Here is a 23388-nt window from a genome sequence, read left to right as displayed (position 1 = left end):
TTTGATGTGCTAATTAATTCCTGGCATTTTTAGGTCTTCTGGGAATGACCAATAAAGAAAACATGCATGGCCAACACAATTAATCTATTGATGCAAGTTAACACTAACAAACTCTGATTGTGTGTGTGCGTGTGTGTGCGTGTGTGTGTGTGTGTGTGTGTGTGTGTAAGCGCCCGCGCGTGTGTGTGTGTGCGCGCGCGCGCGTGTGTGCGCGTGTGCGTGTGTGCATGTGTGTGTGTGTGTGTGTGTGTGTGTGTGTGTGCTTTGGCAAACCTCTCTGTACTTCCTCTGTTAATTCTGTAGAGACACTCGACACATGAATGCAATTACATCCACATTTATGCTTTTGGAAGCTGCTCATCTACAACACCAGTGAGTAAAGAAGATTGTGCTTGTGATAAAACGGTGTGAGTCCGTCACTAAAGCGAACCCTCAATCAGTACTAGTGCAGTTTCAGCAGCTACGCGGTTACTTTCATGTCATCAATGGCCCTTCTTCACTGTGAAGCGTATAAAACACTGCATCCACCTGTCTGACGATGAGAACGGTGTGTGAGGAGGGGATGTGGGCTTCAAAAACTAGATAAAAATATCGCAAAGAGCCGGAGAGCTCTCTGACACCGCTAGAGAGAGAAAGGCCACGAGAACCAGGAATTAAAAAACATCCTCTCTACTTTGCCAACAGTTCCTCGCCTTTTTAAGCGCAGTCTGCCTTGTGTGTGTGTGTGTGTGCGCGCGCGTTTCGGGTGAGTAGGTGTCCGTGGATGAGTGGGACTGCCTGGTAGGACGTGTAGGCATCTGTTGCCATGACAACCATCTGCTGTTATGCATAAGCATCCTCTCGGGCTGCCCACACAGTGTCATCGCTGCGAGAGCGAGCGTTTGAAGCAGTGACTGCCGCACGGTTCATTGTCTGCGTGTTTCATGTAGGCCCAGACAGAATCTTGCAAAGATTTCCAAAGATTATATGAACAGGGTAAAACATGAGTGGAGAGAACTGTAGGTAACTGAAAGCACAGGTATTTAATACAGATAATATACTGGGAACAGTTTAGAAGAAAATTAGAGATGCACCCAGGGCTTGACATTAACTTTTAAAGTTAAAACTTTCCAAAGTTACGAGCCACTCAGCATTTTCACTGGCCACAATTTTGACATCGCTACCATGGGGCAAAACTGCCATATCGATATTATTAATATCATCTCATAATTTGACAGCCGGTATATTAGGCTTCTGTCACTTTAAGAGTGAATGCACCGGCTCAATATACTGTTAAGGCCATTGCACACTGAGTCCGAAATTCGCATTCGAAATTTTCGCACGTTAAAAAATAAATACAACCTCACGTTATGTCAATCACGCTTGCACACTGCCTCCGAAACTTTCGTCCGTCATAAAAAAAATCAAAACGGGTTCGATTTTCTGCGTTTTTCGCATCCGTAACAAGCAGTTTGAATGGTGTTTGAATGGTGCTTTGACAATTCAGAGCCACCAAATCACGAATACAAAAAAACGCATACGAAAAAACTTTCGGACTCAGTGTGCAATGGCCTTTACAAGTGCGTTTTCTTTCTCAACTGTTCACTTAAAGGGGAACACGGTAACTAGCCATTTCTTCACTGATTTTCACTTTTGTTGTCGCATGTTTTCCCACGAGCTCCCCCTACAGCTGTGCGGCGTATATTTCACAACACGGTCGGAAAAAAAACTCACTAGCGGCGCCCTCATCCCCCTTTCTACCGCTGCTCATGTGCATATGTTATTATCGGAGCCGGTCAACTATCGTGTGGAGTTATTGGCGCTTTTCCATTACCAGTACCAGTTCAACTCGACTCGCCTCGGCTCGGCTCGAAAGTATCTGGAAGCAGGTACAGGTACAACTTTTACACAGGCGAGACGAGGCGAGGCGAGCTGGTACCGTGTAGTGGAAAAGCGGCATATGTCTACCGAGGTGGGTAATACCAGACATCCCAAGTCTCCAGGAAGTTCCGGGAGTCTCCCGTATATTGATAGCGGGCTAGGACTAGAGGGAGCGAGAGACCTTGCGTGTGTGTGCTAGTGTGTGTGTGTGTGCCTCACGAAGCGCATGTAAGGACCCAACCAATCAATTGTCAGTGCGGGCGGGCTTTTATCTCTACTCCCCCCGTTGGAGATTTCTTGACTCCCGGAAATGACTCTGTGCAGGCTGGGATGTCTGTAATACATCATACACAGTATCATAGAACATTGACATGTATGCCAAATTGCCGTAAAGCAGTTCATGTTTCTCGCTCGTTCTCGCTTCTCACGAGACTTCCTATTTCCAACTTATCGGGACGTCAGTCCCCATGTTTGCAAGGTTGGTTTTCCATCTGGGAACGCCGGGGGGGAGCGGGCAAAGTCAACATGTTCACCAGAACGGGTCATTTAACCATATAAATGATTTCTACACTGTAAAAAAATATTTTCATGATTTGTTATCACAACTTTTTATCTTTTGTCAAATCAACTTCGATAACTAATGTGTGAAGATAACATACTATTTTGAGTTTCTGTTTATTAAACCATTCTTCATTGTATTAACTTCTTTTTTAATTACAACGAACTCAACATTTTTAGGCAACAAGGTAACGTAAGTTAAAAACTTGAATTTTTTTTACAGTGTACGGTTTTATTAAGTTTGAATAGTTGGCAAGTTCCCCTTTAAAACATAACTGTGTTTACGTGAATAGTTGCCAAGATCGGCATTTAGAATTTTTTGTGTGTGTGTATTTGACTGTTTAAGTGCAATAAGCAGCTAAAAATAACTCCGTGTGTTGCTTTCTGTAAGCGTACTTTGGGTGTTTAAGCACAAAATCTGTGGGAATGAGTAAAATTATGCGCAATATTATAATATGCACAATCACACGCTGAAATTCAAGCCCTGTACCCAACAATATTCATCCGGAGCAAATGAAGCGAGTGAGTGAGGAGAGGCGGGTTTGTGTGTCACTCGCCAATGTTAACTAATGGAACCTTACTGTAAAGTCTTACCAATATATTTAATAAGCATATCATTTTGCGAATGTCAGACTTTCTGTGAGCTCAGATACCTTGTTGGCCTGGCTTTGTGTTTGTTGACCCCTGTCCTCTGCCGTATAGATGGACGCGTCTCTCCAGAGGAGTTTAAGTGTTTTGGATCGGCTACTCCTCACACACTCCATATGGCTGCAGCTGTCAATCAACCCTGACTCCGCCCACCAGATCCTGCAGCGAGAGATAGTCGGGGTGAGAGGATCCCAGCCGCCACTTGAAATCAAATCATCATGTTTTTCACTATTGCTCACAATATAAGCCGTAATTACAGTTATCATGCAGGGTTAGGGTTATAACTGTGCCTGCATAACAATAGCCAGTACAACTGGTGTAATTAACAGCTAATCAACCAATTACACTTCAAAATAAACACAGAGGCAGTCTGTTGCATTATGGTTTTTACTTTATTGGATCAATGTTTTCTTTTTATAAATTCTGTAAATTTTCTTAGAAGAAGCACTTTTGAACAAATGTTTATTCTTATTTAGCAATCACCCCTCGCCACAATACAGTGTACTTGATTCTGACTTCTCAATAATGGTTTCATTTTATTATACATATTCAACTTTATTGTTGTATATAATAATTGGACATATGTGACCCTGGACCACAAAACCAGTCTTATGGTCATTTTTTTTCCAATTGAGATCTATACATAATCTGAAATCTGAATAAATCATCTTTCCATTGATGTGTGGTTTGTTAGGATAGGACAATATTTGGTCGAGATACAACTATTGAAAATCTGGAATCTGAGGATGCAAAAAAATAGAAATATTGAGAAAATCGTCTTTAAAGTTGTCCATTTATGTTCACGATTGTGCAGCATTCACTCACAAAAATATATTTTTTATATATTTAAGGTATAAAATTACAAAATATCTTCATGGATCATGATCTTTACTTAATATCCTAATGATTTTTGGCATAAAAGAAAAATGGATAATTTTGACCCATACAATGTATTGCCACAGATATACCCGTGCGACTCCAGACTGGTTTTGTGGTCCAGGGTCATATATGTATAATATTATACACTTTCATGATATATTATATCCTAACTATCTAAAAAACAGGTTAATGAACTCTGTATCTTCCATGTTTGTCCATAGACGTTTCTGGTGTGTAAGTGTAGCGCCTCCCACAGGAAGGTTCTGTGTGTGCGAGTGCAGGAGGGAGGTGTGTCACAGTATCCCATCCGTGAGGAAGACTCCAGTGAGTTCAACACACACACACACACACACACACACACACACACACACACACACACACACACACACACACACACTGACTGAGCTAATGCTATTTTTTATCCCTTAAGCCTTACACATTAACCTTGGGTCCACACAACATATGTTTGTTGTCATACTGTGCTAGTAAGCCAATTATGGTTACTATAGATTAATACAAATCCTGGTATTTTTACATTGCAATATAAGATATTATTTAGTCTATTTTTGGTTCTTCATACTTTTAGTCACCAAAACTTGACATGCATTTTATTTGGAAGCCTCCCAGCTAAATAGTTTTTGTTCTAGTAATGTTTTCAGTAAATAAATCAAGTTTTATTTTTGTTCCCAGAACATTTTCCTAAAAGGTAGGATACCATTCTCTAAAATCATTTTAGAAATGTTTAGTTATAGAACATTATCCCCTACATTCTTATAAAGGTTTAAGGTGGACATTTCCCAGCAGGCACTGGACATGGACAACTCCACAAACAGCATCACCAGTTACACTTATAACTACCCAGTTTGACTTTATTTCTTCCAGACGTCTACAGATGTTCTTATTGAGAGGTAACAGAGGTTTAGATGTTGATGATTTATTGAAAATGTTTCATTTGAAGTCTCCGTTCTGGTGATTGGTGTTTGCTTTAGTTGGGCTCTTGACTTTTAAACATTAGTTTTTCTATGGGTGCTGCAACTGTGTGTTTATAAAACAGTCTATATGGTGAAAAAGCCGAGAGAAAACGTGATCAGGTGATGCAATCATCATCTAGTGGTTCTGATTCAGTGTCTAAACTTTGATCATATTAATTCTCAATAAGAACTTCTGTATGTGTTATTAATTTTATGTTTGATTATTGTAGCCATGATGTGATTCTACAGCATGAGATTTTAACTCCTGTGTCTATTAGACTCGCTTAGGCATCAATAATCAGTGTATGAATCTCATCAACGCTGTCATTCTTTATGTTACAATAAATCCGACCACTAGGATTGTCATCATCAATAACTAGCCAAACCACCTGATCACGGTTTCTCTTGTCTTTTACACTATAAGGAATGTGTCATAAACACTGTAACAGCAGCCAGACTAAAGCAAACACCGATCACCATAATGGTGAATTCAAACAGAACTGTTATTTTCAATAGTCAAGTCATTTTTATAAAACGGTTAGTTCCAGTCCTTGATTCTGATTGGTCAATAGCTGTGTTTTATTCACGATAAACGGTTCTGTGTATCACTACACAACACCCCTAGCAACCGCTCTTAGCAACGTAAACACGTTCATTGAAGCTCTAGTCGAGTATTGTGAGAGATCGAGTAAGCGAGTGTACCTGCATTTACAGTAAATATAGATATTTTCCTTCAGGTCAGTCCTATATTCATAATTAAGTATCAGTTTGATTGTCCGCTGCGATATCTTGTCTTTTTAAAGGATTAGTTCACTTTAAAAAAAAATTTTGCTGATAATTTACTCACCCTGATGTCATCCAAGATGTCCATGTCTTTCTTTCTTCAGTCGAAAAGAAATGAAGGTTTTTGATGAAAACATTTCTCCATATAATGGACGTCAATGGGCCCCAAACGGTTCACGGTCCAGATGACAGTGTCAGCGCCGCTTCAACGGGCTTTAAACGACACCAGACGATGAATAAGGGTCTTATCTAGCGAAACGATCGCTCATTTCAAAAATAAATAAAAAAGTTTACGTTTTATAAGCACAAATGCTCGCCTTGCTCTGTTCTGTGATGCGCGTTTGTGACGTCACGTAATACGCGATTACGTTGAAAAGGTCACGCTTGACGAGTCAGTGTTTACAAATGTGTGGAAGGAGGACCATATACACATATTAAAACGTCTTTGTGTCAGTTTATCGTTTAAAATGCCTATTTCGTGTGCGTATCCTGGGCTTTGTAATATTAAAAAGCCTAAAATAAAATTTTCGTCAGGACAGAAATGTTTGAGTTTTCATAGAAGCGTGACCTTTTCAACGTAATTGCGTATTACGTGACGTCACGAATGCGCATCACAGAACAGAGCAAGGCGAGCGTTTGTGCTTATAAAACTTAAACTTTTTTATTTATTTTTTAAATGACCGATCGTTTCGCTAGATAAGACCCGCATTCATCGTCTGGTGTCGTTTAAAGCCCGTTGAAGCGGCGCTGACACTGTCATCTGGACCTTGAACCGTTTGGTCCCCATTGACGTCCATTATATGAAGAAATGTTTTCATCAAAAACCTTAATTTCTTTTTGACTGAAGAAAGAAAGACATGGACATCTTGGATGACATCGGGGTGAGTAAATTATGAGCAAAAGTTTTTTTTAAAGTGAACTAATCCTTTAACAGTGAAGGGGTTTCCCCGTGCCCATAGTCATCTGTCAGTTGCCTCTTCCTTCTCCGTGATCACAAGTTTGAGTCATTTCAATGTAAAAGTCTTCTCTCCTGACTGACTCACTCATAAAGACAGTCTTTGCCGCCATCTATTGGCGAAATAATGTATGTAACTTCTGTTGCTTTTTACAGTCAGGGACTATTTTTTCCAGCGGAAGGAAGGCTTTTTAGTGATTTTACTTCATGAAAGTTGCATAGGTACACATTTTTCGGCTTTAATATTTGCATTGTGTGGTAACCGTTTTATAAAAGCAATAAGGTACTCGAGGCAAGTGCTGTATCGTGAATAAGTCCCGGCTGAAGGGCGTTGTTAGGCACGTCGCGAAGCTTATTCGGACTTATTCGATACAGCACAGCCTCTCGTACCTTATTGCGTACATATAGTGCTTTTAACAATATAGATTTTTTCTATAGTAGAATAAAGTTATTGTCCAGATAAAACAAAAAAAGCTCAATAAGAACTTCTGTAGATGTATGCCAGAAATAAAGTCAAACTGGTTAGTAATAAGTGAAGCTGGTAATGCTGTTTGTGGAGTTGTCCATGTCCAATTCCTGCTGGAAAACTTACTGTTAAAAACTTTATAAGAATTTTAGGATAATGTTATAACAATGTGATCACTAAACATGTTTAGAACAAAACATAATAACAAAAATCATGAAAACATTATTAGAACAAAAAAAATTCTAACTGGCCATGGATGGCAAACCTGGTTTTGTGTCTGGTAACATTTTTACATCTTAATCTCTTACGTCTGCTTTGTCTCCATTTAGCGTTCTCTCTAGAAAGTTCTGCCCTGAGCTTCCCTGATCTCTGCAGACTAGTGGCGTTTTACACCATTAGCAGGTACATCAAACCAACAAACATTATAGGATTCATCTGCATTAAACAAGTGTTTTATCTATAATGTATTATGTAATTTATGCTAATTGTGTATGTGTTCAACAGAGATGTATTACCTTTCCCTCTGGAGCTCCCAGAAGCAATTATACAGGCCACAACACACACCCAGCTGGAAAGCATTTCGCATCTGGGCTTAGGTAAGAATACTTGTTTTTCATGACCATTTCCATTTCCACCCCCTTACTGACCCTTCAAACTAAACTAGCCTTTTTGCTGCTGTACCTTTAACAGTTATATGTAAACACCCACTTAGTATCCTTAACACCCTCTTATATTCAGTTGCAGCGCTTTTTAGTGCTTACACCAACCTGCAGGTTTGCGGTTTGGTCCACTTTAGTATTTAATTGTCCTTTCCTTCAATATGAACAGCCCCTTTACAAAGTTAGCATATCCTTGTGACAGAATCACAAAATATGTTAGCGCTGAAATGTGTTGCTAAAACTCAATTGGTTAATATTATTTAACTTTTTTTCCCACAAACATCTGCCAGCCACCACCAGCGTTTTGATAATTTTCACAAAAATGTCACAGCCCCTAAAATCTGAACATGCAATATATCAAAAGAAAGAACATGGAAAAAAAGAGCCTCTGCTTAAAAAAAAGAAAAGGTTTTATTTTAGTTTCATGCATTCTTTCTTTATCAACACTTGAATGTGTGTTTCATAAAAATAGCAACAAGTTGAACAATTTGCTTGTTTCTGCTCCTTTTTTGTCTGTGTTTTGATCCGGAGATTCTGTATTCAATCAGAGGATGCGTAATCAATATACCCAACAATGTATAACAAATAAAACACGGAAAGCCTGAAAATTTCTCATAAATGACGTGAAAATCCATCAATGGAAGACAAAGAGTTGAAACAAACATCAGCCACTCATTTATTGGTGCTGGAAACAAGAGTGACAGACTTTCCCAACATCTTACTCTTATTGTTAGTTGAAATTCCAACTAGCATATACCAGCTGGCTAAGCAAAATCAGCTAGCATGCCAAATAGCATCCTTATCAAACCATAACTAGTCATGCCAAGTTTCACCAAATAGATGTTGTTTCAGGAAGTTGCAAAAGTTGTGATGTTATCTTTTTTTTACGTTACATTGAAATATTTAATTTCAATAAATCTAAACGCTATGACGACTATAAAATTCTTATCTCTAAAACCGGGTTTCTCAAACTCGGTCCTGGAGGGCCAGTTTTGCTCCAACCCTGATCAAACACACCTAGCTGTGAGTTTCTAGTGATCCTGAAGACATTGATTAGCTTGTTCAGGTGTGTTTGATGAGTGCCGAGTTTGAGGAACCCTGCTCTAAAAGGTTCATGTGCAATTGTGTTTTCCATTTAATTTTCACTCTTTGCAACCTTTCATGGCTCTTTCAGAGTTCTGGAGCTCGCAGACGTCCCCTGGCCTTCCTAACGGCCCCCCTCCTCCCTCAGCGCCCCACCGGACATCCAGATTGATCAGCCCATGTTTTGTCAATCCCCTGTTCCTTCAGCCTCCCCAACCCAGCAGAACCGCCTCACACAAACGCCACCGCTTCAAACGCAGCCTCAGGGTCCGTGTGTCCAATGAAACCTCTCTCAGCCTGTCAGGTGGAGAATCGGACCTAACCCAGGCGGAGACACACGGGCAAAATGCCAACCAGGGCGGCCCGAGACGGACAGGAGGATTGAGCGTGCTCAGGAGGACTCCGGCACTCACTCCCACTTCAGTAGAGGAGGACGAACAAATGTTGGGACAGATACCACCCGTAAGTATGTGGACCCTTGGCTGACTGGGTTTTTTTTACATGTAGGGCATACTTCTGAACCAACATACTTGCTGGTCCCTGGAAAACATTAGGGTTAGGTTTTGGCTAAAGGTGGAGGTTAGGACAGACGTGTCCAATCCTGCTCCTGGAAGGGAATTTAGCTCCAATAAACCTGGTTAGCTGGTTTAGGTTGTCTAATTAGGGTTAGAGCTAAACTCTGCTAGAAGCAGGATTGGATTAGGATCTCTAAACTAATTTTAGGTCTTGTTAATGGTTAAAGTTGGGGTTAATCTTAGGGTTAAGACTAAAGGCCGTGAACAATCGCGCTCGGGCTCGAACCGCAGCAAACGAGCCCAGTGTAAAAGCCCCCTTAGACTAAGCACATTTAATTGGCTAAATCATAGTCACCATGCCCGTGTAACTTTCCATGCTTTTTGATAATAGGACACATTTCTGGATCAGTGGATCACCTAGATGTTAGGTATTGGTTTGGGGTTATGCCAATAAACTTGCCTGGAAGGTTTAGTCCTCTTGATTAGCTTGTAAAGTGTGTCTAGTTAGGGTTAGAGCTAAACTCTGCTAGAAGGCGGACCTCCAGAAGCAGGATTGGACACAGTTGGATTGGGATCTCTTGACAACATAATCAATTTAAGATTTCCCTCTGACTTTAGGTCTTGTTAATGGTTAAAGTTGGGGTTGAGCTTAGGGTTAGGACTATGTTTGCTTGACAGAAATTGGCACATTTAATTGGCTAAATCATAGTCACCATACCTGTGTGACTTTCCATGGTTTTTGATAGTAGGACACATTTGTGGATCAGTGTTCTTGTTCGTACTGGTCCAATCATCCATTTAGATTTTAAGGGGTTATGCCAGAGGTGTCCAATCCTGCTCCGGGAGGGCTTCATTCCTGCAGAATTTAGCTCTAGACCTAATTAAACACACCTGAACCACTTAATCAAGGTCTTCAGGATCACTAGAAACGTTCAGACAAGTGTGTTAGAGTTAAACTCTGCAGGAAAGTGGCCCTCCAGGAGCAGGATTGGACACGCCTCGGTTAGGCTTTGGGGTGGGATATGGCAGGGGTTAGTCGATCATGCTCCTGGAGGGCTACTCTTCTGCAGACTTCAGTTCTAGCTGTTCATTTTCAAGTAATCCTGAACAGCTTGATTAGCTGGTTCAGGTGTGTTTTAATAAGGATTGGTGCTAGACTACAGGATGGCAGCCCTCCTGGAGCATCGTTGGCTAACCATGGCAAATGGGGTTGAACAAAATTCTTATCAACCCCTCATTTCCCTCTCAGGTTATAAAAGTAATAGTTATAGGCATATGAGAAGGGTTATGAGTGTCTCTCTTCAATGTACAATAACATATCAGGGCCAACAAAAAATGTAACAGGAGCACATCCTACTTGGCTAAATCATGGTCTCCACACAACTGTGCTGAAGTTAGCGCGGGTGGAGAGAGGTCAGCACAAATATAACCTTTACTAGTTAACTGCCTCCTACAACCAATATAATGATATTCCACATACTGTGCCTACACTGCACTGTGGTTCTGGGAGGTCGTGATCGTGATGCCTGTTTGGAAATATTTCAGTAGTGCTATGTTCTAAAATTAACATTGTTTTTTTTACCTTACCCCGTTCTCTAGAGTAACTCTTTACCCCAAAGAGACAACGCTGAGCTCAACAAAGACACTGAAGATGGTGAGGTGTGTCTCGCTTTGGAAAGAACCAGAGCTCCTTCCCTTGCTGAACTGGACAGCAATAGTTCGTTCAGCAGCCTGGAGGAGGAGGAAGCCCAGGACTTCGCCCACCAATGGCCGCCTGCGGCACGCGGGACCCGTTTCCCCTCGGCGAACCCCACCTCGACTCTACGCCGCATGACCGCCGCCTTTGTATGCGTGTTTGCTCCTGAGCGCCGAGTTGCCCGATTGGTGGACGAGCTCTCCCATGAAAAACGCTCCACGTTTGGGTCATTGGTGCAGGACTTCTTAGAGAAACAGAGGCAGGAGATGGAGGCCTCGACGCATAGTTCTGCTGTGGAGCTGCTTCAGGGCGTGAGGATATTTCTGTCCCAAGCCAAAAATCTCCTTCTTGAAGCAGGAGAAATAGAGCCGCCAATTGAGACACTGGTGCCTGAGAACGAGAAAGGTAAGAAGGCATCACTTGATCAATCAGTAGTTCCTTTAGCTCAAACAGTAGAGCAGACAATAGCAACGCCAAGGTTATAGATTCAGTTTACAGGGAGTGTATGAACTTATAAAGTGTATATCTTGCATGCAGTGTAAGTCAAACCCAAACGTTTGGTCTCTAGCACAGCAGCCACAACACCCCCACTTTTAACCAGTAATATAGAAGTAAATATTAATGAAAATAGACTTTTTTTTATTTTTGTTGAAGGAAATGTTACTGGTAATTACACAAGTTGACACCACAATGCTAAGGTTTTGTGAGTGGTTGGCAGAACATTGCTAGGATGCTCTGGGTGGTTTGTAGATGATTGCCCTAAGTCTCTATGGCCGCATTTACATCGATTTTTTTCCTCCCATGTGGCACAGATTCGATATAACCCCTGAACGTGTAAGCGGGAAAAAAGCACATGGATTCTGATATTCTCTGTTCGGTTTCAGGCCTCATTCATATGTGGAAATAAATCTGATATGAATCAGAAACGTGCGAATCAGAATTGGGCATTAAGACCTGCAGTGTTTAAAGGCGGCTTGAGAAAGCCTAGTCTTTTCATTTGACCCGGCTCCTTCTTTTCATAAATGTAGGAAGTCTGATTTTGCGAAACATAATTCGGGTCATGTTTACAGTTCAAACAGTGCTGCAAAGTTACACAAGAGTTTAATACAACAGAATACACTAGGAGTTAGTTTAAACCCTAAGTTTGAGCGATATTAATTGTGATGCTTAACTTGGGAAACACCACTAAGGATTTTACAGGAAGGAAACGCTATGGATTGCATCACTGAATCCAATCAGTTGGTTTTAAAAACTCTAAAACCTTTGGAAGTGGATAAAAGATGTGATTGGTTTCCTAGAATCCTTTGATATATTGAATTTCTGGAAAATAGTGTTTATGTTTGAATTGTACTGTTACAGTGCAGCTTTTATTAACATATGTAATGCAGTTTTGCTGTAAAAGTATAACTCCAGTTCTCTGATGCACTTGTAAAGTCTAATAAATTAAATTAAAGTCTTATATATTACCAAATATGTTCCTTAAAAATGATGTTCACGTGTATGCAGCACATTCAGTACGGCATTGGTTAAGTTACCGTAGGTCTAATTTTATACTGCAGAACAATCACGTCACTACAATAAAAACATCCAATCTTTCATAACCCTGCATAGCTGGGATTATGAGCTGATTATGAGATATCTCCCACAAATCAAAGCAAGAAATCCGGCCACATCCCTGGGGATGGATGCAGTTTCAGATGTTGGTGGAGGCATTCGCATTTTCCACTTTGCATTTATCATTAGCACATTGCACATTCCCACGCATACTTTAGGAAGCGTGTGGAGAGAGAGAGAGAGATGGAAGGAGGGATGGGGAGGTGATTTTGCACAGTGCACATATTTTCCTGTTTTGCTATAATGTGTCTGGCTCTTTCTTCTACTGTAAAAACATTAATTTGCCATTGAACAGAGCTTGTTTATTTTCGCCAAGCTGCTCAGTGGCTGTATGTTCACTTCCACAGACACACTTTCTGTGGGAAACATTTGAAATCACCAACCTTGATGGTAAAAAGTTACTTTACAAACCGATATTTCAATTCTAGGGCGGTCAAGGCCATATAAACCCGTAATAAAATCTGAATCAACATGCACCAATACTACATTTTTCTAAATGTCATATCATTTGTTAACAAACAAGTATTCATTACTTCAATGAGCTTATTGTTTCTGCATTCAATTATTACATTGTTTAAATTAATACTTTTTTTCCGCTAACTGTGATTCTGTATATGTACATTTCTGAAATACATAACTTAGACAGTTACCTCTGATAACAGATCTCTCTAAATTGTAATGTGGACTCGTGCATTTTCTGTAAAGCTGCTTTGAAATGATGTGTATTGTGAAAAGCGCTATACAGATAAATGTGAATTGAATTGAATTAAACACTGTAAATTGCACAAGGACACCAAAAAGAGTCTGAATAACCATTCACAGGGATGATTTAGAAATATTATTTCAGATTTTAAAGTGCACTTTCCTTCGCTGTCATGTGACCCACAGATCTAGCCCTGGAGAAGGCTCTGTTCGGCTGCGTGTTGAAGCCGTTGAAGATCCAGCTGCACCAGACGCTCGTGTCTCTCCACACTCGGGACGGCTCTTTACGGAGGATCACAGACAGCTTGCTGGCCTACCAGGAGGGGGCGCTGGAGCGCCTGGCTGTGCGAGTGGGAGTCCTGGACGTTCGTGGTATAGACCGAGCGAAGGCAAAGCTCACGCTGATGCAGCGCAGCCATTCGCCCATTGACAAGGTGTTGCTTTTGCTGCAGGTGTGCAAGAGTGTGTACAAGGCTATGGAGACGCAACCGGGTGAGAAAAGATTTAGAAACGGGTTTGTCATTAGGTATAGAGCAACTTTAAGACGTTAAAGTTAAGACTTTTCCTCATTTCCTCTGCAGATCAGGAAGTGGGGTCTGAGGACTTCCTGCCGGCACTGTCCTACGTGCTTGTTCAGTGTAATGTCCCACAACTGCTGCTGGAGACGGAGTACATGATGGAGCTGCTTGAGCCGGCATGGCTGACCGGAGAGGGTAAAGGAGAACTCACCTCAACAACAAAAACACACAGACTCGGTTTAAAGAGGACCTATTATGCTTTTTTACATGTTCATCTTTCTTTAGTGTGTAATGTTGCTGTTTGAGCATAAAGAAAGCACAAAGTCCCTCTAGCCGCGCAGGGGTCTCCAACTTTATTTAATTTGAGAGCTACTTTTTAAAAATGAAAGTGGCCGAGAGCTACTCATGTAATACAATACTTCAATCTCTTAAATGATGTCTCATAACTCTCATATTAACAACTATCCAAACTGTTTTAGACCTAAAATAGGCCTGTATATGTCACCCTTAAATGTCAGAAAATAACCAAATCAGAGATTCATTTTTTATAGAAAATTGTATTTTGCATATTATACTGTAAAAACACATACTTATAGTTGATTTTAGTTGATCATAACTAGAGATGAAATGGCATGAACATTTCATTTCATGATTATAGTGACACAAATTATTACGGTTATCACAGAATCATGTTCAAAAAGTACTAATACACAATGAAATTAAGTTTTTTATGTCGAAAACTAGCAAATAACAAATAAAATTAGCATTAATATGCACTTTTTGTTTACATAAACATTAAAATAATAACATTAAAAATTATTTTAAAATGTCAGATTTTAAAATGTCTTGCAACATGTTATCTACTAACATCCATGTACAAGTTCAAATAAAGTTTTGACAAAAAAAGGTTTTATAAAAAGATAAACCTGACATATTTCAGCCTTTAAATAATTTTTTTATAAAAATAATGAGTCAAAAAAGATAAATTACTGACATTCACAATGCACATTAGCTTATCTTTTATTATTAATCGTAAAATTCGGTCTGATTTTCCCGTGGCGTCTGTCGTTGCTAAGCAACCATGCACTGCGCTCTCCACAACGACAGATAAGAACACTTGACAATATTCATAATTGAAATAATTCATACGTAATATAAAGGGGGGGGCCTGGTTGAGTTAGTTAGTAGTGTGTTGAAACTCGTAGTGTGTGGAAACTGGCGATTATGGTAAGAGACGGGGCATTTTCCAAACACTCTCAACGCACTTGACCAATCACAACACACTGGCCCAGCCGACCAATCAGAGCACAGTGTGCTTTTCAGAAGGAGGAGCTTCATAGTGACAGGAACTAAACAGAGCGTTACTGACAGACTGGGAAAAGAGGAGCTGCAACAATCTCAAATATTGAGTGTTTTTTGAACATTCAAGCATGAAAACCTCTTCTAGAAGAGTCCAATAACAACAGCAAGACTTTGTAAAAGGGCATAATATGGCTTCTTTTAAAACTCTAGTTACTTTTAACGTGAAGGTTGTGTCAAAAACTAGGTGTCACATTTATGCTACTGTGTAAGATAACTTGTCAGATGAAAGGTAATCACATATATCCTTCACAGATATTAGAATCGCAGATATGCTATTATAAATGACAAATATTTTATTCATTTGTAAATCAAAATGGTTTAATTGAAAAATAAACCTTTTAGCCAAAAAAATGTAAATCTTGATGTTTAGCAATACTATACAAGTCTTGCAAGACAGTCTATACCATGAGCTCTGAGCCACACAAGTGAGTGTGATTTCCACTTCATTTATCATTTATCTTCATGAACTTCAACAGCCAGATTCCCAGTGAAGAACTTCACCACCTGAACAGAGCGGCAGCAATCAGAAGTTGCTGTTACCATGGAAACCCAGCAGCGACCACACATTCGAATGAAGTTTTATGAATTATGTAATCGAGTTGATCTACCTACACTCCTAAATCTATTTATATACAGATTTATACATATATTATATATTTGTCACGTTATATTATGTCACATAATAATGAAAAAGTCAATTGTTTTGGATGTTTTATATTAGTGATGATGGGAAGTTCGGATCATTTAACTGACTCTCTTCAAAATGAACGAATCTTTTTTCGAGTCATTTCGTTCATTTAAGTGGCTTTAAATGTTATCTTTTAACAGGCAAATTCCCCGAACACATCCACCTACGCAATCTTGATCATATTCTGAATTAGGAAATCATTATGTAACAAATTATTATAATGCAGTCAAAAATAATTTACAGGGAACATAAATAATTACTTTACCTTCCGAGTCTTTCGTTCATTTGTCATGTGACAGACGTTCATGAACGACTCATCACTATTTTATATATGTGTATAATATATATATCATCATTCTTAATGGTTTATGGGATGAGTAATTTAAGTACATTGTCTTTTTGAGGATTTTGTAAAATTTAGTTTATAAATATTAGACCCCAAACTGAGGAGATTTCATGGTTGTTTGTTTGTAGGCGGATACTATTTGACGAGCGTGTATGCCAGCCTATGCCTGATCCAGAACAAGCCTGGGACCACGCCCACCTGCACTCTGACCAATGAGGCTCAAGAGTACCTGCGGGAGTGGAGCCGGAGGCGGGGCCAAGAAGCCAAGACCCAGAAGGACAGTCAGCAGAAACAGGTGGAAAACAACATGCAAACACACACAGATTGTTTTCCTGTGAATATAATACACAATCCATTTTATATTTAGAAACGTATTGTTGATTTTTCTTCTGTGCAGTCTTATTTCACTATTTATCAGATTATCTGGAAACACCTTTCGTGCATCCAAAACAATTGGCTTTTTTATTGTAACGTGACAATGTGACAAATTTGTGATTTTAACAGAATATCTGTTTAACAGAACAGAAGACAGGGCTTGATTTTATCGGAGGTTTGACTGGATTGTGAAGGGCTAAAATATGTCAAGTTACATATTAGAAATTAATCGCTTTTCTGCTTGTTTACATTAACAGAAACATGAAGAATGTATTTATTTTATTTTAAAAAAATGTAATTATGGTATGCACAGATTTGTCTTCTATCGTCTGTCTGTCTATATCTATCTATCTATCTATCTATCTATCTATCTGTGTTTATCTATCTATCTATCTATCTATCTATCTATCTATCTATCTATCTATCTGTGTTTATCTATCTATCTATCTATCTATCTATCTATCTGTGTTTGTCTATCTATCTATCTATCTATCTATCTATCTGTGTTTATCTATCTATCTATCTATCTATCTATCTGTGTTTATCTATCTATCTATCTATCTATCTATCTATCTATCTATCTGTGTTTATCTATCTATCTATCTATCTGTGTTTGTCTATCTATCTATCTATCTATCTGTGTTTATCTATCTATCTATCTATCTATCTATCTGTGTTTATCTATCTATCTATCTATCTATCTATCTGTGTTTGTCTATCTATCTATCTATCTATCTATCTATCTATCTGTGTTTATCTATCTATCTATCTATCTATCTGTGTTTATCTATCTATCTATCTATCTATCTATCTATCTATCTATCTGTCTATCTGTCTATCTATCTATCTATCTATCTATCTATCTATCTATCTATCTATCTATCTATCTATCTATCTATCTATCTATCTATTTAAAGCAAGTTATTGTTTATTTAATTAAATCAAATCCACCCCTAACTCCGTTGATGTTTCTTCTTGTCCCGTGTGTGTGTGTGTGTGTGTGTGTGTGTGCGTGTGCGTGCGTGCGTCCATGTGTGTGTGTGTGTGTGTGTGTGTGTGCAGAGGTTCATCCGTGTGTTGTTCCAGGGTGACAGTCGCAGTGCGGTGCGGACTCTCCTCTGGAAGGCGGGGGAAAGCGTCGATGCTTTGACCCAGTCCTGCGCCGCTGTGTTCGGTGTGAGCGAGCCGCAGCACTACTGCCTGTTCTGGAGGAGTGAAGGCGAGATGTGTCCTCTCCCGGCCCACGTGCAGCAACATCAGCTGGGCTCGCACGAGGGCGCGTCCCTGTCCTTCCTGCGCGTGGATCACGACTTCAGCAAGATGCGCAGACTCACCAGAGGGGGCGCTGTGGATCTGGGAGAGTCCGTGTGTGAGGAGTGAGGACAAGCAGGTGCACAATATGACTTTAGATTATTTTTTTCGTCACAATCGTGGCTCGATGTCACACAGTATTTGAATGCTGTATATGTGTTCAGTTCTATGGATGATGGTGATTATTTTTGTTTGTGTTGGGTGTAAACAGAAAGCACAATAGCATTTTCAATTAATCGAAGCAAGAAGGGAGATACTTGGTAATAATGCAAAAAGCAATATCTGCCAAACAGGAGATCTGGAAACGCTGAGGTCCAGCTGTCACTCATTGATCGGCTTGCAGAGGTGTGTATTGCAGAGTAATACCAAAGTGTTGAACATAATAACAAAAAACTAATAAAAATATATATGTTTAAACAATCATATATGTACACATGCTCTGAGTATTGACACTGTATCTACACTGGATGTGTTCGCTCCTATTATAACCACTGGAGCCGTTTGCACTGGAAGTGTGTCGCGATGCACCTTCTGTTCTGCAGACACTTTATTTATTTTATTCATCTGATTTTTTTTAAATATATATATATTAATATCGTATTTTAATTGGTTGCTGTTCATTTTATTTAATTTTATAGTAGGATCCAAAAGTAGTGCTCGACTGATATTGATTTTTTTTTATGGCCGAAGCCGATAATAATAATAAAGTATTAGACAGATCTGTTAAACCGAGACCGTAAACTAATGAAGAAGGAAATGGGAGTTCTGTGGCACTGGCGTTCGTAGCGCTGTCAAAATAAAAGTCCCGCTTCCGGCACATCATCACATGCCGACAATTCAAAAATGTATGTACATGTATGTACACACACACACAAACACACACACGCACACACACACACACACACACACACACACACACACACACACACACACACACACACACACACACACACACACACACACACACATATATATTATGTAAGGTTATGTTATAAAAAATTATAAAAAAGGTTTTTATCCATTTTCTAATACGCAAAATGAGCACATTTGTGCATGAGGCGCCATAAAGCTATATTACAACTTAAATTGTGCTCGATAACATTCAAAACTTCATTGTAATGCTGATTAATATATTTTTAATAAAGAAAAATAGGCAAATATCATCTATGTAAATATATATTTTACAGCAGTGAGTTTTTGTTGTATACACTACTGTTCAAAAGTCAAGGGTTTTTAATGTTTTTGAAAGAAGTCTCTTAAGCTCACAGAGTTCATTTGACCAAAAACACAGTAAAAACATAAATAATAATTTCTTATTTTTATTAATTTTGAAAACAGAAAACAGTAAAAAAAAAAAAAAAAAAGTAACAGCTAATGATAAATGATGAATAGAAAGTTTAAAAAAGCATTTTATTTATAATATAAATATTTTTTAACATTATAAATGTCTTGACTGTCACTTTTGATCAAATTAATGCGTCCTTGCTGAATAAAAGTATTAATTTCTTTTTAAAAAAAATCTTACTGACCCCTGAACTTTTCAACGCTAGTGTATATTTAATAATCAAAATAAAAATGTAACAAAATGCAAATATACTGTAGCTTAGTTCGCTATGAGCCGATGTGCAGCGTTGACATCTCCAGTGTAGACGACAGACGCGTCCGGTGTAAACACAGTGTGAGTCTGGGGTGTGAAGGCTGGAGTGTGTTGTGCGTTGTGCGGTAACACTGCTGTACTACAGTCTGCTTGTGGTACTCTTACGAGTTTTACTTGAACTGCACTGGCTATTTTGTTAGCTGAACATTAACTGAATGAACATCGTGGATCATTGAATCACCACCGGCCTGATATTTGTGTTTATTTGATTTATTCCTTAATGTCCTTCAGAAAGCAGACTATTTCAGTGTTTGAAGGATGCAGTGAACATGTGGCATCGTGATCATTTGTGAATACTTCATGTAAATAGACTCCAAAGAAACGAGCTGGTTGTGTTTCTGCAGAAGTGTATCGCTGGATGTGCGGCTCTGCTTTCTCCTCACGGTGGGCAGATAAACACATAAACACTGTCAGCCTGCCCACAGTTCAACTCGCACTGGAAAGCAAATGTTGTTAAGTCGGAAAGAATTTCCCTCTTGGATTGAGGAGAGGAGGGTGATTCTCAAAATGGCCATCAAGTGTCAAACTTGAGTATTTCATTGACAGGTTTTAGTTCTGCAGGAAACGCTGCCATTTTGTGCCCGATAAATTCAGGATTTTTTCAATTAAAGTGCCCGTATTATGCTTTTCCGGATATATCTGTGTGTGAATGTAAAAGTTCTGCAAAGATCAAAGTGAACGATACATTTCGTTATTTTCTCTAATGCCTGGTTCAGATTACACGATTTTAGCCCGATTTTGGCTCAATCCGTGTGACGTAGGGTGTCGTGGGGATTCGTAAACGTCAACGGGCGTCGGGACGCAAGATTCGATCGGTTCATCTCGTAAAGTGTGTGTCATAGTGGACGATGTTCACATTACACTATTTACATTTTTTTTCCCCGGCCCTCCACGACGGGTTCCGTCAAGAGTTTGTGTGTGTGTGTGTGTGTGTGTGTGTGAGTGAGTGAGTGAGTGCGTGTGTGTTTATGTGTGAGTGAGCAAGTGCGTGTGTGTGAGACGTAAAAATAGTGTAATCCGTACATTTTTACAGGTTTCTTGTTAAATGGCAGGGTTTGTCAGTGTTATTTTCTTATTATTTATAAACTATTATATTTTTATTCCTATTTTTAATTGACCTTTATTTGATATTTTTAGTTTAGATAAAAAAATTTGTTGAAGTTTCAGTTATTTTATGTGCTTTTCACATTTTTATTTTATGTTTGTGTGTGAGTGAGTGCGTGTGTGTTTATGTGTGCGTGAATGTGTGTGTATGTGTATGTATGTGTGTGTGTGTGTGTGTGTGTGTGTGTGTGTGTGTGTGTGTGTGTGTGTGTGTGTGAGACGTAAAAATCGCGTAATCCGACACAGTGACTATCGTAACAGACAAAAAAAAATTGTAATCTGAACCAGGCATAAAAGAAAAAATCGAAAAATTCAGAAGTGTCTGAAACTAATCGTAATTTCTTACTTCCTGTTTGAACCTGCATAGGTTTGTAAAAATATTGCATAATACTATGCAATAGTATCATATGGTTTTCATTGGCTGCCGGCGAACAGCGTCTCCTTTGCCCCGCCCTCAAACACTGTAGTTGCAGCTGAGACTGGAAGTACGGTCAAACGACGCCATTGTTACTGTTAATTTCACTGTGTATATCAAGTGCTGAGAAGTGCTGTACGAGGTCGACCAATCACAACGCACTGAGCCGTCTGACCAATCAGAGCAGAGGAAGCTCTCGAAAGGCGGGGTTTAGAGAGACTGAATCTTCGATCAAACCGTTTCAGACAGTACGCGCGTTTCCATTACAGATTTGCGCAAAACTTTTGCGTTTTTTTCTCTCTAAATGTCGACAAAAAACGACTGCGAAATGACGCCGTTTCCATTAAACGATGTTATGCGACTAAAACGTAATTTTTTCCTCTCGCGATAATCATTACAGAACTCATGGCGCCGGATGTTGGTAGGTTTATGTATATCCCAGCCGCCGCACTGGCCATTAATATTAATGGAAGGACGAATTTACGTGTTTCCATTGGGTGTATTTTCAATTCGCAATTTCAATTTGCGCAGTTTGAAGGGTAATGGAAACGCGGCTACTGTGAGAAAGTTGTGATAATGCAATATATATTATGAGAAAATTTGTGTTTTTTGACCTTGGATGTAAGATCTATTGTAGGATCTCCAAAACAAAATACCATAATATATTGATCATAAATAGGGGCACGCGTTAAAAGCACTGCCATTTTACTGTTCGTATCAGAAGTGTATCAATCCCATGTAGTTTTTCCACCACAAATTGTGCTGTTCAACACGATCATTTTAAAACTAGGTTGAAATAATACGGCTTTTGCAGAAGCAAATACGATGTGTTAACAGCCTCGTAGCTCACGGTAAGGGTTTTAAGGTTTATAAGTTAAAAATCTGTTTCCTTATGGAGAATATGAAGTAGAAATATGCCGTTTCTATTTCCAGTACCTGACTGTTGCTCTGTTAATGGGCGCTTGGTGTCCAACACAGTCGATCAATCACAACAGATCTGACCAATCAGAGCAGAGGAAGCTCTCGGAAAGGCGGGGTTTAGAGAGACTGAATCTTCGATCGAAGCGTTTCAGACGCTGAGGAAAGAGCTGATGCTGCACTGTATATTATGAGAAAATTACGGTTGGAGACCTCGGAAACTAAATTTAAAAAAATAGCATAATAATAGGGGCACTTTAAACTATTACCCCAATGTAAAATATATGGTTACAGCTTTCCAAAGTACAAATGGTATTTATTGTTACCAACTGTAACCGTAAAAGGCTACATTAATTGGGCCATGTTACACTGAGTATCAATACTCAGAATATAATTCTGGTCAATTTTGGTAGTATTACTAGTTTTGTGTGCCTTACAACATAATATATAAATATATATGTGTGTGACCCTGGACCACAAAGCCAGTCTCGAGTCGCACGGGTATTTCTTGTGCCAATAGCCAACTAACATTGTATGGCTCAAAATTATTTATTATGCCAAAAATCATGAGGATATTAAGTAAAGATCATGTTCCATGAAGATATTTTGTACATTTCCTACCGTAAATATATATAAAAAAAATGTTGCGAGTGAATGCTGCACAATCGTGAACATAAATGCACAACTTTAAAGGAGATTTTCACAATATTTAGATTTTTTGCACCCTCAGATTTCTGAATTTCAATAGTTGTGTCTCGACCAAATATTGTCCTATCATAACAAACCACACATCAATGAAAAGCTTATACTGATGTATAAATCTCAATTTAAAAAAAATGTATCCATAAGACTGGTTTTGTGGTCCAGGGTCTAAATATATATATATATATATAGTCTGGGTTTAAACATCAGTGCACAATTGTCTGATGTTTAATTAATACGAATGAATAATTAAATAAAAGTAATTATAACCCATATAATAGGTTCCTGTGGTAAAAAAGCATCACATGGCAGCGTTTCCTGCGAATGTCCCGCCACACGACTGTCCCATCCAATGCTATGCCACCGGTTTCACTTTGACTCTGAATGTGACGTTGAGATATTTTCTTTCTACAGTGACGTGTATAACTCTGAGTGTAATGCTTACTCTACATGGGGCTCTGATTATGACTTGAGTTTTGATGCTTTTTATCGCTGGATCAGTTGAACTCTTGACCGATGCATGCCTTCGCTTGTGATGCGCTTCATTGTGATGCATGAATGAACATCACGCTCAGATTAATTTCTCTGAATGTTTTCTGCCTA

General features: G+C 39.1%; 1 protein-coding gene across 2 annotated transcripts; it reads left to right on the top strand.

Moving 5' to 3' along the window:
* Positions 1-3120: 3120 nt before the first annotated feature.
* rin1b (Ras and Rab interactor 1b) lies at positions 3121-18628 on the top strand (the record flags this gene model as incomplete). 2 transcript variants are annotated; one of them, XM_079605162.1, is made up of 11 exons in its annotated part: positions 3121-3246; positions 4167-4269; positions 7450-7522; positions 7625-7716; positions 8954-9324; positions 10977-11478; positions 13576-13881; positions 13971-14102; positions 16432-16598; positions 17741-18068; positions 18201-18628. In XM_079605162.1, 10 exons carry the CDS (start codon positions 3121-3123, stop codon positions 18056-18058), a joined length of 2190 nt encoding a protein of 729 aa, XP_079461288.1. In that variant the 3' UTR covers positions 18059-18068; positions 18201-18628. The 2 variants fall into 2 exon arrangements, with proteins under 2 accessions (XP_079461288.1, XP_079461287.1); XM_079605161.1 differs by having other exon boundaries at positions 17741-18628.
* Positions 18629-23388: the final 4760 nt, after the last annotated feature.

This window comes from Phoxinus phoxinus, assembly GCF_949152265.1.
Source record: "Phoxinus phoxinus genome assembly, chromosome: 2".
Taxonomy (NCBI): domain Eukaryota; kingdom Metazoa; phylum Chordata; class Actinopteri; order Cypriniformes; family Leuciscidae; genus Phoxinus; species Phoxinus phoxinus.
The sequence above is the reverse complement of the archived record's forward strand: the minus strand, read 5'-3'. Positions and strand labels throughout refer to the sequence as shown.